This window comes from Zootoca vivipara, chromosome 15 (genome assembly GCF_963506605.1).
Source record: "Zootoca vivipara chromosome 15, rZooViv1.1, whole genome shotgun sequence".
Classification (NCBI taxonomy): Eukaryota; Metazoa; Chordata; class Lepidosauria; order Squamata; family Lacertidae; genus Zootoca; species Zootoca vivipara.
Window position 1 is genome coordinate 21,049,704 of NC_083290.1, and position 20,402 is coordinate 21,070,105.

Consider the following 20,402-nt stretch of genomic DNA (forward strand, 5'->3'; position numbering starts at 1 on the left):
TTTCCGGAGTCCCTTTGCTGGGAGCCATGGTAGTTAAAAACTGGCAATAAACTGGTTTATATCTGTAGTGCGGACATGCCACATGTTCGGATTATCCTCTGCTCATTCATCAGCTTGGAAAGGGAACACTAGAAAGGAAGAGAACAAAGTGGCGCTTTCGCCCGAAACTTGTGAGGTCATCTTTGCCTACTTCGACCAAACATTAATTAGCACCCAGAGGGGTGGGGGTTTTTTGTGTGTGTGTGTGTGTGTTTTGAGGGGGTTAGACTTCCTTTCCACCCTTCATTATAAACTCAGGGCCTGGGAAAGGGTGAGATGAGGCTGAAGTCCTTTGCCTCCATATTCCTCAGAAGGAACATCAGCAGTCAAGAAGCTGAGCCTGCATCTACTTCAGATGGTCCAGAGGAGAGGCAAGAGAGGAAGTGGAAGGGAATGTTCTTCCTGCTCCTTACATTTCTGCCTCTCGTCTGATGTGGGGAGGCGATATGGATCCTCCAGGCTTAGGATCAGGAGCTGCATCTCCCAACTTCTGATGAGTCTCAGAAATTTGGGGGGAAGGAAGCATGAGTTCCTTGGGCTTCCAGTCTTAAAGCTTCCTTGGGAGGTCTGAAATGGCTCCTTGTTCCCTAGAGGCAAGGCAGCAATGCTGGCAAAAGTCCCCAAGGCCAGCTTGCAGCCCAAATTCATTTCTGCTGGTATTTTAGAGGCCTTTACCAAAAAAAAAAAATGGAGGCAAAGAGCAACAATGAAGATACAGAGAGATTATATATCTCACGGAATAAGTCTCGTATAAGGCTTTGGTACAGCACCATCGTATCTTGGATTTTATTTTGAAACTGTTTACAGGAAGGGAAAAAACAGACATACTGAAAAATAGTTTTTTTCTTTTTCTTTTTTAATTTTCTTAATCCTTCTGAGTTATCTGAAGTTCAAAATTAACCCTCTACATGCCACCCTGGCTTGTACTGAATGATATACCGGTATATATATATATATATATATTAAACCAACCTACCATTACACTGTTTACACACTACTCCCATAGCTAACAGCTAAACAGGTTGGAGTGTGCCGATCAGGAATCAACATCACAGATTTTTTTATTTTATTTTTTAGTAGCAGTGACTACTAGTCAGTATTTTAAAAACCCAAGAACAAAAACACAATGATAAGGAGCAAGTGAGGAGGGAGGAGAGTACCCTCTTGTTGGTTTTATTTATTTTTAAGTCAATTTCTTCGCTCTCCACCCCATCCGCCGCAATTGCTACCTTTGAAACAACACCAAAAAGCACCTTAACGTGAGTTATACGTCGTAATACTCAACATTCAAGAAATGGAATCGAGGTCGAATGGTCTTCAAAGGTTAAAGTCAGTTTAATTCAGTAGGCAAGACTATAAAGAAGGAGGGGACCCACAATTTTAATGATTTAAATAAATTCTCAAAAATTGTAAGAAAGGAAAATTTTAAAAAAAGCAATAGCACCTTATGGAAAAATCCCATGGATCTCAAATGGAGGAAACCAAGGGCATTTTTGTAGAACAGTATTAGAGATTTGCAGAGACCAAGTCTCCACAGAGTGATATAAGATCGTGATAAAGAATTTTGATTGTAGCTTTCTTCTTTTTTCAAACTATGACAGGGATATAGCTTCTCTCTTCTGTTTCTGTTAAGCGGATGCAAGCTACTTACCGGGGGGGGGGGGAGGTCTAATCTACTAAGCCACTTCTATAGAGTCTTCCAGCTGGGGAAGGCCAAGTCCATGCGCTTGGGAAGGAAGGTCCAAGTTTCCGTAGCTGGAAGGGAGAGTGTCAATGGACCATCTTCCTGCAAAACAAGCTCTCTCCTAAATGGAAGTCTTACTGATCTTACAAACGGGGCTCAGGAATCATCTGCAGTCTCTTTGAGACCAAGTGAAAGGAAAGTGTGCCCATAGGACCACCAACCTTCAGTGGGAGGTTCTTCAGACTTATGCTGGCCTTATTGGAGCACGAGAACACCAGTCAGGAGTGACAAAGGTAACATTTGAGATAGCTGGCAGTTCACCCGACTCCACTCTCCAGCTCCGTGTATGTTACCTATAGGGGGGGAGCTGGGGGGGGAATGGCCGCCCCGGGTTCCACTCGGGGGGGGGTGAGAGTCGGCGCCCCACTCAGCCACTCCCAAGGCCAGCCCCTCCAGCCTCCCAGTAAAAAGCCCGCTCGGCGCAGCGCAGTGCACTGCGCCAGCGGGCTATCTACCTGGAGCCTGGACGCTCCGTTTAGGCTCCATTTTGAAGTCACGGGGGGTTGTGATCCCCCTCTACATTGTACGCATGCATCATTACATAGCGACACCGCCCCGCCCCCGGGTGCATGGCAATTTGCCGCCCCGGGTGTCGCAGTGGCTCGCTACACCACTGGTTACCTATACCCTCTAAATGAGTAACTGGACATTTTCTATATGGCCCACTCAGGGCTATTTTCTCTACCTCCCCAGTTCTCATGCTCTTGCTAAAGTTTGTCTAAAATGTATTGATTAATTTCACACAAACCAACACCTCCCAAATTATTTGTCCCAATGAATTCACATCAGAAATGTGTCAGGAGGTAACAGTCTGCACCACAAGTGAAAACCAGGAGACCTGGTGTCAGAAAGTCAGGCATCCCCAGCTTCATACCTAAAATACTATACAGGACCAGGTGAGCAGCAAGACTCTGGCTTGCATTTGGCATTACAGAGGGCTAACAGTATTACTGCTGAAACTGTGCTTTGTAGATGTTTACGACTCCGTAGATATATATTTGCCCTATAAGTGAATGTGGAACAAGATGGAGAGATAGCATACACACGTCCTACTCTAATTCTGCTATACCAGTTAAATGGAACCTCCCCCACCCCCAAAAAAATAATGGTTGGGGTAAAGTTCTTTTGGGGGGGGATGTTCTCATTGCTTGCTACAAACCGCTGAAGCTAAAAGACCTTTAAAAAGAAACAAACACCCATCTCCTTCCAAAGAGAAACATATTCAAATTTATTCCACTTTGCAACCCCTGCTGAACAAAGGCTGAAACTAGAAAACACCTGCCCTTTTAAATTCATATGTGTGATGGAGAAATAAAACAGAAAATGAAAGAAAATCACCTTTGCCCCATTATGGGATGGACAAATATCTCCGAGTTCAGCTCCTCACAATTCCACAACGGTTTGTGATTTTAAAAAGTTTTCATTAAAATTCATCACATTTTAGTGTGAAGATATCTGGATAAACATGTTTTTGCAGGGGGGAGGATTCCATATTCACTAACATATGCATTTTTAGGCACACCGGGCCCCTAACATACACAGTTTTATAAACATTATTCAGTTGGAGAACTGCATCACAAAATTTGGAAAAGTGCAAATTCTGAAGGATCACTGCATTTTACTTTGCAAATTGCTTCAGAAAGTACAAATTAAGGAGTTTTGCATTAAAATGCAAACCGAACCAAATCCCCCCCCCCTACTCATAAACATTACATTCTTGCTTTAGCTTATAAAGGGTTGCCTAAAGGTGCTCACATTAAAAGCCACATCCTGTGGATGACCTGCCAGGTCTTTGGTGGTGGTGGAAATCCTTTTGTGTGGACACAAAAATAGCTAATGTAATTAAATATAAACACCAACTTTCCTCCAAAGTTTTTATAGCAAGAAGATAGCACTTGAAGAACCTGGCTGAATCCACAAGATTTGCCTTAAAAACCCTCTTCTGCCTGGAGGCATTGCCCATGTGGAAGGAATCACCAACCTTCTTGAATTGTTCACTCCAAGAACCACCACTGAGCATCAGAGGAAGCTGTGCAACCTTGCCTACACTTCAACTCTAAAGTTCCGTTTGCCTATTGAGAGGGCGAGATAGGCCGTTCCACAGAATGTGTGTGTGCTCCTCTGCCTCCCACAGTAAAAGGAACACTGAGAATGAGGACTCCTAGGCTTCTGCCAAAGGCAAAAGAGTCACAGCCTCAAGAAAGTTTTGTTAATATTGCATCAGCCTTGTGGCTGTAACTCTGGTGCAACCCATTCCAGTCGCTCAATTGCTATTTTGATTGCCACTTTGACTTCTTAGTTCTTTAATGGCATTCACCCTCCCTGGCAGAACTCAAGGAGGAATCCCAGTTCTGGCCAGCCCAATTACAGAACAGGAGATGGTGTCTGGAAGCACCAGCAGAGGCATCACATTTTGTGATCCACTTAATCTACAGGTAATATAGTGCCTAGACAGATGGTTTCCTCTCCCTACTACCACCATTCCCTCTGTCCGATTGAGAGCTACTACTTAGGCATCCTACATCAAGGTCTCTTAGGAAATTTGGAGGAAGACTCTTCTTGCACTGAGCATAACCGCTAACTTTGCTTCTGCCTGAAGCATTGAGAGGAGTCAAGTGCCTTGAAGCTGCTTAGTAAATAGTGGACAGAAACCCACTGAAAGCAGCCACCCATCATATTTTGTTTTCCAGCTTCTATGCCTACTTTTGTTCCCCATACCTATGCATAGAGGCCAACCTATATACATGTTCCTTAAGGACAGATGTACAGCAAAGATTAGGAAATCCTAAGTTTCGTGAAGGAACTGTTTCCCCTAAGAGATCCTACTGAGCCAAGTGACAAAATGCTGAAGCTTTCTGGGTTCCTGAGTAAGCACTCCTGATGCCCATAAATGACTACAATTTTGTGCTAGATCGTTCCACACCCCAGATTGATGGACCAGATACTAACTAGCAGGATCAGCCTGAGGGGCACAGTAGGATGAAAACCTTGTTAATTAGTCCTTTGCCCCTCTGTTTCTCATGAAACTTTCCTCATCCCACCTAACAGATTAGTACTGCAGCTTTAAACCAGCAGCTGGGTGATCCTCCAACCAGGAAAAACCTTTAGATGGTTCTTCAGTGCATCTGGGTGCCTTCTACAATTTCCCTGTGGCCGTTCCTTTCACACTCCAACAGTGCTGTTGTGAGTGTTGAGGAAACCACTCCTGCTGAGAGGGCAATTTAGAAACAGCCACTACCTAATTATATTTTTCCCCCACCTGAACCTGCATTGATTACATTCGCCTATATTCACCTGTGTTCAGTTTGGGATTTCCATTTTTGAACTGAAGATGCTTCTCAGTTGAGCGGCACCAGATTCTACTCTTTTTGCAGAGCAGGAGCCGCTGGTAAGATGCAAACTTCATGCCAGCACACAAGGTTAGAATCACACAGTAGGTCTAAAGTATAATACTGACAGGGAAGTTCTAGTCACAGGTAGGTAGCCATGTTGGTCTGCCGTCGAAACAAAATAAAAATAAAATAGAAAACTTCCTTCCAGTAGCACCTTAGAGACCAACTAGGTTTGTCATTGGTATGAGCTTTTGTGTGTATGCACACATATCTGAAGAAGTGTGCATGCACACGAAAGCTCATACCAATGACAAACTTTGTTGGTCTCTAAGGTGCTACTGGAAGGAATTTTTCTATTTTATTTTTATTTTGTTACTGACGGGGAAGTTGCACACTTCAAACTAGAGAAGCCTGGCAAAAATCTTTGCATCATATATCCCAGTTCTTTGCACCAACCCTCTCCCTTAGAAATATGTCCCATTCCCTCCCCCATTACCCACCCCAATCATTATTTTTTCTACACTAGTGTGACTGCATTAAAGACAAAACAAGAAGCAACAACTTAAAATGCATTTCACGGTAAAGATAAGCTGCAATATGTAGGCAGGGCTGGGTGTCCTTTAAAAAACCCTTCAAACTTTTGCATTGACTCAGATTTTTCAAAAGGAAAGCAGAATTCTGGAACCCGTCTACGTTATGCAAACCCAAGCCCATTTGCAATATTTTGCATTTTGCATAATTATTCTGCTGGTCGTTGGGAAGGGGGAAGAATCTGGACAAGATACAACAGACCTGCCCTCCGACCACTGGAAATCTTAGATTCAAAAAGGATTCCCTCCAGTTTTTGAGATTTCACCAGATATTGCTCACAGACTTGAAAACATATCTTTGCAATTGCACGGTTTAGAACCCTGCATGTGTGTTTTAAAACACACGCCTACAGTCCTCCGGAAGCTCAAATGCTACGCTGTAGCTTCTTGGCACATCTGCAGAATCACAGCACACACAGCTCTGGGGATAAGAAGGGACTGCAAAATCACAGAGCACTGCTTGGAAAGGCTGACAGCCTACTCTGGCACCTCAGCTCATGTCCAACAGGAGGGAAATAATCTTCACAAGTCCGCAGGGGATGTACCTTGTGGTATCGATCTACCCTGATCTTGAAGAAAGATGCCTTTTGATCAAAGCTCATCCTAAGACAACATATTTCCCAGGATGAATCTTAAGCACAGGGACAAAAAAAATAAAGCAAACCACATAGCTTATGATATGCAGACAAGTGATGAAGTGTAGAATTCCTAAGCACCAAACACATTTTTTTGTTTTAAAAAAATACTTGCTCTGCTCCTGCTCTTTAAGCTGCACTCCACCTCTAACAGCTTTGCTGAACTTTCAAACACAATATTATTTACTTGCTATTTTTAAATAGTTTTCTTCTATTTATTCCCATTGACCCCCCCCCTTAAAATAGAAATCAAATTTGTATTTATATAATTTTTATATACAATGCAGTTCTGGAATACACATAGAGGTTTGTAAAGGAATTGGATCTTATCTTTGCCGGTTCCTCTGGGGTGTCATTTCTGACGCACAAGTGGGATCTCTCTTTTTTGTATGAGGCAAGGCATGGTCATCCATTCTGGACCTCTGGAAGCTTCCAGGAGTTGCTGTAGCAACCCAGAGCTCCCTTAGGCCTGATCTACACTACAACCATGTATCCATTGCTTGGGAATTCCCCAAAAGAATGCTGGGAACTGTAGTTTTCGTGAGGGTGCTGATCATTGTCTTGTAGAGCCCAGGACTTCCACCCAACCCACAGAAGAACTCCAGTTCCCAGTGGCTGTTAAAGCATCTTGAAGCTGTTATGTAGCTATACATGTTTTTACAGTCAAGGAGATCCACAAGCCTGGTTGATGGGTTTAAAAAGAGCTGTAGTTCAGAGGGAGGACACATGCTCTGCTTCCAGAGGGTCTCGCCCCCTGGGAGGGCTGGGAAAGAATATTGACTGGAGAGCCATTACCAGTTATGTGGAGCTACTGGGCTGAACTCTTAGACCTTGCATAAGTCAGATTCCTATGTAAGGCCAAGTTCTCCTCAAAACCAGCTCTACCTCATACTTGAAAGGAGACCAAAGTGGACTCCTTTTGGCATGGAACTGGAAAGCAGGCTGTTTTTTTTAAAAAAAACACTTTGTCCAATCAGAGCCCTCTCACCCCTTGCTGATAGCTGACAGTCTCACTGGACTGAAGCTCCAGAGAGCGCCCCCACCCAATGCATCATGGCAAGAATTTCAACCCAGACTGGCCCAGCCAAACCTGAGCTCTTCATTGTAGCCACAGAAGACTTCTGCACAAAAGTCTCATATATGTGGCGCTCTTAAAAGTCTGCCCTAAAAATATACAGCTGGCAGTTTCTGACTGCCAGTTAACAAGCTTTTGACCCAGGGAAGGTTCAGGGAGTTCCAATAACCAACGCCCTTCCATTTCCCCCATTTTTTAATTCATTTAAAAAGAAGAAGATATCCTTCCATGGTATTTCCATAAGTCATGCTTGCAACACCTGATTTCCCTGCCCCACCCCTTAGAATGTGGACCAACCCGCTAACCCCCATCTTTTTTTCTCCCCACCCTACCCCACCCCTCTCACTGCTTACTGCCCTCCTATATCATGCACATTATCAAAACTACAAGAGTCCTCAAGATTTGGGGCATGGGAACCGCCTCACCTGCATACATCCTATAATAATCTATATAGCACACCTCTGTGTTGGATGCATGTGGTGGGAAGGGGGAGAAAAACTGATAAATGCCAGGCCCATTGAAAGCCTGTAGAGGATGACTATTAATAATCATAACAGTTGACTGCAGTTGGGTACTGATGTGAATGCTCAGAATTATCTCCATGGAGGGTGCTTTTTTCTGACCTTCATTTTGATCCCTTGATGACATAATAAGCCCAATAAATGTCATCAATTTAGAAAAGAAGTAACAACTACATTCAATTTCACACCAAACAGCAGTTACAAGCATCCAGTTCATCCAGTCTCAATAATCAGTCTTGTCCAATGAAAACTGCCAAGTGCATTTCATCTCCTGTCTTCCATTCACCATCAGCAACACACATTCATGAAGGGTTTTCTGTATCTTCCTCAGCCACCTGAAGAAGACTGAGACAGTTTCTAAGACCAAATGAATATGGGACCCGCTTGGTCTGAAAATTAAGCCTTTAAACGATTGGTTATACTTGGGGTTTTTTCTCTGATGACTGCTTTTAATTTGGCCATAAGTGAATGTTTACTTTATGGATTGACATTCTATTAATGCTTTTTGTGACTACTATGTTGAGTTTTCCGTTTCTTCAGGGTGTTGGAATTATCATCCCAAAATATGATATTATAGATACAAATGGGCTTTCTGGTTTTCCTGGTCCCTATTTACAATGTAAACACAGGATACACTTTATTAAAATAAACATTTATGTAACATAAATTTAAGGAGAACGATTCCTGTTTGGCATTCTCATCTGTACACAGGTTGCCATAAAAACACAGATGATGTACCCGATATCAGGCATCATTTCCAGAAGACATGCCAAGGTCTAAGCCTGCTGAAACTGAATTGCTTGGATCAGAGTGCATTATAATTCACCTTTGAACTAAGGTTCACACAGGGCAAGCATAAACAAATGCTATCCCTTGCCTAGGACATAAAGTAATGTTAAGGGGATTGGGCAGCCTTATGGGCCTATGTGTGTGTAATGGGGGCAGCTGCACTCCTCTTCCTGCTAAAAAGTGGGGGGGACAAAAGTGTGTTCCAGCACTTTCGAGGGTGTGGTGCATTCATCTAAAGAACTAAATTCTAAAAATCAAGACTCATGAACTGGAAGGGTTAGGGTTAAATGTCTACCTGGTTGGTGTTTGCTACTGTTTTCTTTTCTTTTCAAAAAGGGCTACAATAGACTAATTCCTGCATTTTGTGAACACAACATGGAAATGTTCATAGTCTTTTTATAGATAGATATAAAGTTCAGAATATGTCACAAAATGCTATGGTCAGGAGGAGGAAAAGTTGTTCTTCTCATCACTAGTAACTTTCTTGGCGCTACCCAAAGGAGTCACACGACAACTGTGTCACCGCATTCCACACAGCACACAATCACACTGGACATAACAGGTGTGTGTCTAGAGGGGAGGAGTCAGGTTTCTACAGCAGCAAACATGTAACTAGTTACTCTTGCATTGCCAAGGAAGAAAATGTTTGTTAACAGTCTACTGACCAAATGTCCTGTGGAAAAGCATATTTGTGATGTGTGTGCAGGCTTTGATGATATGCTAAGCAAGTTGTATAGTCTAAGACAACGCTGCAGTCATTCATCACAGGATCCAAGTCAGTTTTCCCCACTTCCCATCTCAGATAAGTCAAGAAAGAGGAGTTAACTGGGACTCTGTTTTGCTACCATCATTTAATGAACACCATCATACTGGCTTACTCTGATGAAACATGCATTTGTAGTCATTTGTTACAACCTCCTATCAACTAAAAAAAAAAAAAAGTCAAAAGGCACTAAGTGACCGAGTACAGCTTGGGTCAATAAACTCCAACCAGAAGATTGAGCATCCTGAAGTTCAGTCAACATATATGATAAAAACAAGCAAATGCTACTAGCTTCAGAGAGTCTATTTGTCTTTGCCTAGAGACAAACTAAGGTAGGTGGTTGCTGTTTTTAAAAGAAAGATGAAGGTAAAGTTGCTGCCTGAGGCAAAATATTAACAACAACATTGGAGGGATTTTGAGGGTCTCAAAATAATAATAATAATTAGTGAGACCAGCAAAATTACTCAGTGTTTTGCAAAACAGTGGTGTGATAACATGCATCCTTCCTAAATCGTGGTTCATTTGACCCACCATTATCTCCAGTTACATAGGTTTTACAGAAGCCTTCCAGAAACTGTTTCTCCATTCTGATCCAGTAGACTAATCCAATGGGCTCAAAACCTTTCCGAAAAGGGCACTTCCCTACAAATACAGCCACAGCTGAACCATGAGGGACTTCATGTACATACCAGGCATTTGAAATATTTTCAGTATCCCTTTTTCCACTCTATAATTTAGTAGTGTCAATGATTAAGTACAATGATTAAGTACGATCGTTATTCTTATTATCACCAGACTCTGTGCAGATGAAGACCTGCATCCTTGTCGTGCAGAGAAACTGCCACACCTCCCTACCCCACAATCCAGTCTGGAGTCTATTTCCACCTGCCCCACATCCCACCCCCATACTGCCTTCTCCCCATCCCACCTTCTACCAGGCCTTTAACACCAAATGTTAGTTCTACATGCAAATATACTAGTTTCCTGAAAATACATCTAACTGCATCTCCTATAGTTCCTCTGTATACGTATATCGCTACAGTTCTGATATACATTCCTCCTTCTTTAATTAAAACAAAGAAATCAACATAAGATCAACACTGCCAAGTTCTGAGTTAGAGCCTGGTGCTGGAGGGTCTCTACGGAGGGTAAACTGCAATGTTCTGGCACCATGCCCAGGATTTAAACGCACTATTCAGGGTGCTTGGAGGGTGTCCCAAGGTACAGTGAATAAAACAAAAGGGAAGGAGTGCAAGCCTGTCTGCTCCACAGGGTATAGCAATGGCTTTATTAAAAAGGGGTTTAGACAATGTCCATCAGAGACAATTGACCACAACAGCTGAGTGGAACCTTCCAATTCATTGAATGCTGGGGATAAACTGTGAGGAATGGTCCTTTTTTAACCCCTGCCTTTCTGGAGTCCGTTTGACCTCTGTGGGAAACAGGAATAGATGGATGTTTCATCTGATCCAGCAAAGCACCTCTTAATTATGTTTTTATGGCAGGGTGATGGTGGAAGCCAGAAGCCAACACCACTTTACTCTGCCAAAAAGTCCTGGACAACTTTTGATCTGCACCTCTACTTTGGATGACTTTCAAGGGAAGGTAGTGTGAATAAATTATCATCCTATTTTCATTATTAATATTCATAGCACAAGGGAATCTTCTATGCCATTTTCTTTTTCCTTTCCTTTCTTTTTTTAGTTCTAGTGACGATAGAACTGCTATTAGAAAGCATTTCTTAAACTAATAATTAGATTTAAAAAATAATAATAATATCAACTTCCCCTTCCTCAGTTGTTTTCCTCTCTGGAAACACAACTTGCATCCTATCTGCAGCAAAATACAGTGCCATACCATTCCATGCTGCAAAATCCACAATCCTTTTGACTATCATGTCACTCGGAATTGGTAGCTTGTCAAAATCTAGCAGAGTTCAGGACATACAAAACAGCCTTACCATAATCATTTCAATATACAGTATACTGACATGAAAAGTCTTGCTCTAAGCCTGTGCAGTCCACCAAAGCAATTGCATCCCATTCTGACAAGTCTACACACCCACACTGCATTTCCAGGAAGAAGGAAGGAAGGAAGGATGGAAAGAAGGAAGGATTTTAGGTGTTTATAAAAACCCCTTGTGGGTTATCACTATACATGTTTTTGGACTGATGTGTCACAAGATGTTTAGGCCATATTAATGGTACAAATACTTAATGAAAGGGAAGTAATAATATCAGTGTGTTTCATTTACATTCTCAAAAGGGGGGGGCAGAAGCCTTTGTATACCACAGTGAAAGACATTCTTGCTGCCGGTGTCTCGTATTTTTTCACAATGTATTTTTGCTATATCCCCTGGGACTCACAGGAAATTTAGGGAACAAATACCATAGAGAGTAATTACTATGGAAATAACAGCACGATATATCTCAGAGTTCCTCACAATAATTAAAAGAACAAAACAAGCAGAGATCTACAAAATTAAAACAACGACCTTGACAACAAAAACTGCTTTTTTGGGGAAAGAATGGGATAAAGGAGAAACACCTAGCATAACATAGGGATAAAAAAATCCTGGGGTCTCAGAGATTCCAAGGAGACTTCCCTGAAGAAGTTTATGAAAGGTTGTTCTAAAAGGACCACAACATGGGGAAGAATTATTAGCAATTAAGTGCACACAATTTTTCACTAGAAATAAACACATATCCCAGAATCATGATCTGGACGGTTCTGAAACTACCAGCCTTGCCCTTCTTCAATCCAGCTGCAGTCCCTACACATACTTCCTCAAGAGTAAGCTCTTTGTGACTCAATGGAGGCTTACTCAGGCTGTTTTTGTCTAACTTGAGTAGTGCCAGGCAAATGAGTATTTTTTTTAAAAAAAAACAGTCTATACAATTAAGCACACACATATTCACATAAATATATTTTATCAGGGAAGGAAACCACACACCCTCCTGCAGAACTAAATGTTTTCAATGCCCCTAAGAACATGAGGGAAAGTCTCTTGAAAATCAACTACTCATTCCTCACTGTTGAGACTGGGGATAGAAGCAAGTAAAAAAACACTCCTTAAAAATAAGAATAAAATCCCGCAAAAATTAGCACCAACACCAGTTAGCTGGAGTAACAGTCTCAGTCTTTTCTCCCATGTCCTTTAATGGTAAAACTAGTCCAAGCCTTGGTTGGCCAAAACACACTAAAATATCAGTGGTGCCTATAGCAGCTGATTTATTGGAATTATTAGAGAACCTCCTATAGCACCACCAGGAGGGATTAAATAAGACTCTTGGAATGAAAGAGACAGTATGGGACCTCTGGAACTCAGAGGTAAGAATTCAAAGAGTTATGTGCATGCCGAGTGAGGTCTTACCTCCTCACATCCCATTACAACTAGCCTTCCATGAAATATGAGTTTTTAAAACATGGCACAGGAGACTGCTGAGTGAGAAACTGAATTGCTAATCCTCCTGTGAAGACAGTTGCACGATTCTCTGGATTTTGACCAGAACTACCTTTTTACTTTATTTACTATGGTTATTGCCCACCTTCCTTCAAAAGAACACAAGGCAATGTCCATGGGCATCAGAGGTCTCCAATGCAGGCACTGAAAAGACCCAAACCTGCTTAGATTTGCTGAGCTGGCTGTCTAGTGTGCCTGAAGACAAGCCAAAAAGCAGTCTAGCAGAATGTCCCTTTCCTATGCCCCTCTGATAAGGAGCAGCAACCACAAGGGTTTATCTCACACTCCTCTTACAGGGAGCAACAGCCACAACATGTTTTCCTTAGCATCATGGGCTTCTCAAGGGAAAGCCTAGTTTCAGACATGATCTGCCATTGCATTTGCATGGAAGTTACTATGGAGAAAGCTTGTAAAAGGAGTGGCTCACTGCAGTGCTTATACCTAACGTGCTTAACGCAGCGGAAAGAACTGACTTCCTTTATTTTTAGTCCTTTCCATGGTCCAAATTTTTTAATTCCAATTAGTTCTTTACTCACGGTGTCCAATGAATTCAATCTTGAATTTAGGAAGAATCCACCGCTCAGCTGGCAGTCGGCACGGAGCTTCACACGGCAAAGGTAGCGAGCCAATTCAAGAGCCCACGTTTCCACTTTGCTCGCTCTCGGGGCTCTTAATAGAGCTTACCGGGGAGCAAAGGATACGTGTCTGGGCTCTGCTGAATCTCCACATCCCCAGAAAGCTCGATCTGGGGCTCTTTTGGGGGTCCGTGTCGCTCTCACAGCTCTTCCCCCTTACCGTGCAAGGGAATCTCGGAGCTCGAGATTTCCTCACCGGTCTGCAATGGCGGTAGACCGGAAGTGTGTGTTTATCATATTTTTAAAGCTGGTGGTGTGTTTATGAATACAGGCTGGGCATGGGAAAACAGCTCATTTCCCCAGCCCCCAATAAATATTCTCAGTATATTTAGAACTGGGAGAAACATCGGGAATTCATCTTAAGATCTTAAGCCATTTTTGACAGAAATAATTCTAGGGAAAGAAAAATGATGAGCATTTTCACATTTGGGGCTGAAAGCATTTCCTAGCCCTGTCCTCTCTTGCTACGCGGATAAAACCACCATTGACCAGAATTCTTGTCTGCACTGAAAGTGCCTCTCTCCCCACGTTAACAAGGAGTGCATGCCCACAAATATGGCACAAGGAATGTTGGGGGGGGGGGAGAACCCATTTATCCTCTTCCTACACATACATCTTAAGATCTCACACTGCTCCCCTTCCCAAATGAAAAGATTTTGCATGGCAGCACAGGGAAAGACCTCCACCCAAGACCTGGGTGAGCTGCTGTCATAATACTGGAATAGGTAAGATCAACAGTCTTACTTGTTATAAGGATGCATCATATATTCAAAATATCTGTAAACTTAGCAACACCGGTAAAAACGACCAGGCGCCCATATTCCAAATGAACCAAATGAACCCTGGGAAGCACATCTAGGGGAGCTCCTTTGTAAACAAGTGAATAAAGTACTTCTAGAGCAGCATTCACCAGCCCTGGTGCCGCTTCCAGATGTTTTGGATTACAATTCCCATCAACCCCAGCCAGCACGGCACCAAGGGTGGCAAACACCATTCCGGGACTTGGTTTTCATTGCCTGAATTTCTCATAAAACAAAGTACCACCTTAATAAAAGTAAACCTGACAAACTAAGGCCTTGGGCTGCAAATCCTAAGCAGGCTTCATTGGAAGAAAGTTCCACTGGAGGAAGTGAAACTTCTGAGTGAAGCACACACAGGATTTGGCAGCGAGCACTCCATCAGTTGGGGAAGTACCTGGAAGTAAGTTATTTGCTCTTGCTGCTTAGGAAGAAGTTGTTACTTTTTAATATGAAGGAACTGTACTACTAACAATACTTGGCATTAGCTGATTTAACCAGAAGGGATTTACAAAGTGCTTTGAAGTACGGTGAGCCCCCACTTTATAAGTGGGGGACACTGAGGCATAGGTCGCTGAGCTGCATGAATGCCTGACTGGGTAAACTCAGGCTTGGAAGAGAACCAGGAAAGGGAAACTGTGACCCAGAGTTGCTCAGCCCACCTTGCACTCACCTGCTCCATTAGTCCATAGCTTCCTCTCTCACAGGGTTTGTGCAGCCAAGAAAAGGCATCTTGAACCTGACTGTACAAAGGTAGGAATGAGAAGATGCTATTTTCAAACATAGTACAATGCAGGGCTTCCGAGAATTACAGCAGTCAGTTAAAATCTACAGCATCTATCATATCTAGCCCAAGGGAGAGTTCACATTGACACATGTTGATGTCACAGTCTATAGCTCAGCTGGTAGGGCATGAGACTCTTAATCTCAGAGTCATGAGTTAAACCCCATGTTGGGGAAAAGATTCCTGCATTGTAGGAGGTTGGACTAGATAACCCTCATGGTACCTTCCAACTCTAAATTTCTATGATTCTATGATTGTTGCACCACTGGCAACCAGCCTTAGTCAAACAGGCGTCCACTAGTTCTTTTCCCCAAGCAGCTAGAGGATACCAAGTGGGAGAAGGCTGTTCTGCATCACAACCACTCACAACATCCACCAATGCTTTGGCTGTGCTTCTTGTCTGTTCTGCCCACCCCCTTCAATATGCCATACCTTTGCCAGAGAGGGCCAAGCTTTTCTGTAAATGGTATTAGCAAAAGCTATGTTACACTTGTATAGATTTTGTACAACCGGATTCTCGTAACTTCCCCCAAAAAGCACCCTGGGCACAACAGTTTGGTGAGGGTATTCCCTGGGAAGGGAGAATTACTCTTAAACAAGTCTGTAGCACAGATGAACCCTAAGACTGGCACTCCTTCCAGGCCACTGTCACACTCTATTATCACATTCCAGGATTCAAAGAACTACTATTACTTCTGTGCATCCAGTGAGCCTTGATTTTTGTAGCTCCCAGATTGCCTAGCAAGCAAGTCTGAAAACCAAGTGGGGAAAAGGAAGAGGTGTTTCAAAATCAAATTGACTGAAAAAGCAGAAATTTCTACCAGGTGTTCATAAGTCTGTAGGTAGAACAGTTATTTGCATCCTAGCCACACACACACATAGTAACATGCAGCCCCACAACCATTTACCCAGTCCTGTAGTCCCCTTGTTCATGTTGTCTACTAATTTTGTTTAACTGAAGCCTGCATGGTGACTTGTGACCTACCAAGGAAAACCAGCCTGTAGGCCTGCCATGTGCTCAACTGGCCTCCTGGTTCTGCAGTCCCAGCCAGGCAGTGAGAAAGGGAGGTTAATTGAACATCTGGGTTGGTTTATTACAATTCACCTCCTGCTTTCTTCCAAGGAGTTCAGGGGGATGGATATATATATACAGGTATATCCCAGCACCATCTGTTTTTATACTCCTAACAACCTTGTGAGGCAGGCTAGGCTGGAAGCGTATGACTGGGGCCCAAGCTCACTAGTGACTGAGTAGGGATATACCTTGGGCATGATTGAAGAGTTCAACCTTTCACCCACACCTCTTAGGCTGATATGATCAGAACTTTGCAATCCACCCAATTTCACACTCCTCTGATTTGTTAATACAGAAACAGAACAGAACAGGGGAAAATGGGTAAAGACACACAGAAGTGAAAGACAGATTCATCCGTCCCCCCCCCATTTTAATTTGGGTATAAGTATACCACCCTAACCATACCACCATACTGGTACTCAGCAGGCTACTGTAGATAGTTGAAGGTCTGAGTTTCGGTTTGCAGACCATAAGTTGTGCAGGCTTGGTATATAGCACCATTAAAAGTTGGCTATTGCACATTCCTAGAGCCCCACTATTTCACAAAACCATCCCAGTGTCCGGTCCCACTTCCCACCCCCTACCCCATAAACAACACAGCTTTCTCTTCCCAGGGAGACTGATTCACCTGGGTATGGCCAGCGTATGGGTGTATTTGTACTGTTAGAAGTAAAATAAATAATCCAGTCCCACTATACTAGGAGGAGAAAGTGCATATAGACCTGCATGAGTGGGTGGGATTATTTATTCTAGAGTGTTAACAAGCAAAATGAAATATGGCAGGCTGGGACACACCCTTAAGAATCAAACAAAGAAGGAAATCGTATAAGCGAAGCCAGATGCCAAGATGCATATGAACAAACAATGCTGGAGAGGTCTGTGGAATTTGGTTTCACTAGTTGCTACTTGAAACACGCTCTGTACTCAGCAAAACAAGATAAGAGGTCACATTCCCAAACTCCTTCCTATGATTAATGCTGTTGGCACTTGCTGACACGGAGGCATGGCCTATTCCTGAAGAAGAGGGAGACAGCACTGTCCTGGGATGGCGGAATGGACTTCACTTCATAGGAATAGAGGAAGCTGCCTTATACTGAGTCAGACCGCTGGTCCATCTTGCTCCGCATAGTCTATGCTAACTGACAGTGACCTCCATGGAGATGCCATGGACAATTCAACCTGGGAGCTGCTCATTGCAAAGTAGATGCTCTGCCACTGAGCTACAGACATAAAGGGATACCCATTCTGAATGCCCCTGTGTTCATTCAGTTTTTAAAAGTGGCTGTAAAAATAAAAGTAGCACTGAGCTCATTTTGTATTTGCAGCTAATTTTGTAGGTTATGAACAGGGATGGAAGAAGGCATCTTTTTCATAACATGCAACTAAGTTTTCATGCCACTGTAGCTTGACTTCCACCAAAGCTACACTATTCATCTTGCTGTCCGCGGTGCTGAAATCATGTAACTTAATTATGCAAGTTGTGTTGCCATTAGGTTATTCCATCCCAATCATTTCAATGAGTGGAAACAGAATGCCAATGGAAGGGGGCGGATGTACGGTAATCAATTACATGTTGTATGTGAATGGAAAGCAGCAGTAGCAGCAAATACCAATCATTTTCAGTGGACTGATTCTAGTTCTAGACATTGAATGAATAAGCGAACATCAGCAACTGCCTATCCCATTTCATTTTTATCTGAATTATCTGACACCCCTAGCTGTGAACCCACAACCTATTGTCATGAGTGGTGTTGTGGATTCCACCACCTCAGGACTCTGCCACCACATTCTGCTGCATTGGAACACCACACCTGATTTACTGTCTGGGAAGGGACTGGAAGCATAAGAAATCACAGAGAACCTCGCCTAGTAATGCTCACGCACAGTTAAAACAGATTTTCCTCACTTCAGCAGACATGTGAATGGAGGCACTGATATAGTAAGGTTTTGCTGTACGAAGACTCTTTTTCTTCATAGTATACTTCTGAACAGATATTAGCATTATCGGGATTTGCACCTTTAAATTAGCCATTCTAAACCTACCATTTGCAACAATCTATGATCAGGGAGATGAATGCAAATACCAGAATTTTTCAACAAGCTGCCGCCTTCTTTTCTAATCTGGGGAAAAAATAGGTACCTTCCAGCCTTTTTAGTGGAAATTAAGAAGGTTCTCGTGTACATTGATTCAACTGTGCAAAACACAATACATACTCTAATTCTAGGTCTTCATTTGACAGATAAGAAAGTAAACTGTAATTTGTACTTTCACTCAGAATATTCAGACATCAAAAAGGTGTGACAGTTGTAACAAGCAGATTTTGCGTGTTTTTGTGTGCGCGTGTGTTTGTGTGCTGGTAAGTTTTGCACCACATTAATAAAATCCATCGGGTCATAAGCCTCAGCTTGAAATCTTGGTTTCTTAACTGCATCCCATGATACTCCTGTGGTAATTCTGATATCACTCCCAACCCACTCCCTAAATTAGGAAAGCTTGTTCTCTCCCCCCCCCCTCCCAGTGTTTTCTACCTAAATTGAAACACACGCTGTATAAATATACATTGTATCCTGTATCTATACTTTTTTTTCTTTTAGAAAAACAACCCCCACTGTATACATATAATTTTGGAAACCAAGTTGTAAAATCTCATCCTCCTTCCAGGACACATAAGACGGAAGCCACAGCACAGAGAAGAAGGTTTGTGGCTCACCAGATCATTATGACGAATATTTTTACAAAGGGTAGTCACTTCGAAGCTCCATTTCCCTCTCCTAAAGAACTCCTTGCACTGAGCTCTTCCTTTGCCTGACCCTCTGCAGGAGATCCAAACAAAGCTGATTCGCTTAAGCAGGGATGTTTCCCCCATGCCCGCCCACCTCCCTTCCTGTCTCATTTTGGATATTGCCTATCCTAACGGATTTGCATTGCAAACGAAAATGCTACAGGGAGATGCAAACGGTCTCCCCCACCCTGCAATGGTCAAAGACTTGATGTTGGGTTTACTCCTATCAAATACCACACAAGGCTATTGTGCACCATGTATAAGTTATTAATTGCTTTGTTAGGCACTTCCCGCCCCCGCCCCCCATGCTGGTACCCAAAAACAAGACTGAAGCCCACACCCTCCAGTAGGTATGAGCCACAAACACACATGCGTGCACACACCCCTGTGCTCCAGCTTTTTCTCTCCCCACTGTTTCTCTGTGGAATCTGCCTGATCACAATATATTTGCACCCTTATCTTGCCCCCTCCCCTCTACACATACACACCCAGCTTCCCCCTTGTCCCTTCTCTGGCTGGTGCTACTCTAAAGTAAGGTTGCATGCCCACTGGAATCATCATGGTCCACACTGTTGAGAATGGCTGTCTGGTCCTCAGGAACCTGCCGGTGGCAGAGGTCATCCTTCAGTGCTGAGAGGCGGGCAAAGGGGTCCTGGCGAGGATGTCTCTTCTTCTTCCGGAGACAGACAGCTTCGTCAGGCCACAGTACCTGAGAGTTAGGGTGTTGCTGAACCTGGGAGGCAGAACCATCTGAGGAGGAAGGTGACAAGGGCAGAGGAAGAGGGTGGTTAGGCATTTTGCACAGGTATCACGGCAGGATGCACAGGCAATCAGCGGTTTGGTTTTGTTCTTTGTTCTTTTTAAGCCAACAACAAAAAGGAGGAGGAAAAAGAAGAAGTTCAGTACACAACTTAAAATATAACCAAGGCAGAGAGGTATTATTTTAGCACATGAAAAGTTGTGTGATTTGTAGAACAGGGGGAAGAAAAGCGATGCTTTGGGGTGGGAGGGTTTGGTTTATGCAGAGAGGATGTGAGATGTTCATGGGATTGCCGAGAGGATGGATGATCCTTGGGAACGAGGGAGGGTTTTGTTTAAATAAGGATGTAACCAAGAGGGGGGCAGAATAGGAGGAGGAGGAGGAATTAGGAGAGTTTATTGAGGAACTGGGGTAGGAGGAAAAAGGAAATGAGAGACACAGGAGCTGAGTTTAAAGAGAAATCCACCGGAAAACTGTAGGGAACACCAGCTCAGGGTCTATACAAACTGGAGGTGAAAGGGGCTATAAACTACCTTTTGGCTTAAGGGATGGAGGCAAATATCAGTGGGGTGGGTGGGTGGTGGAATCTTTCACTTCTGTAGATCCCGTGAACAGGT

General features: G+C 43.1%; 1 protein-coding gene across 2 annotated transcripts in view; it reads right to left on the reverse strand.

The window, feature by feature from the left end:
- Window positions 1–9,144: 9,144 nt before the first annotated feature.
- IGSF9B (immunoglobulin superfamily member 9B) overlaps window positions 9,145–20,402 on the reverse strand; it is a 130,123-nt gene continuing 118,865 nt past the window's right edge. For both annotated transcript variants that reach the window (XM_035139553.2, XM_035139552.2), the window contains exon 20: window positions 9,145–19,775. In XM_035139553.2, the coding sequence (XP_034995444.2) occupies window positions 19,552–19,775 (224 nt within the window). In that variant the 3' untranslated portion in view covers window positions 9,145–19,551. The remainder of the gene's footprint in view (window positions 19,776–20,402) is intronic.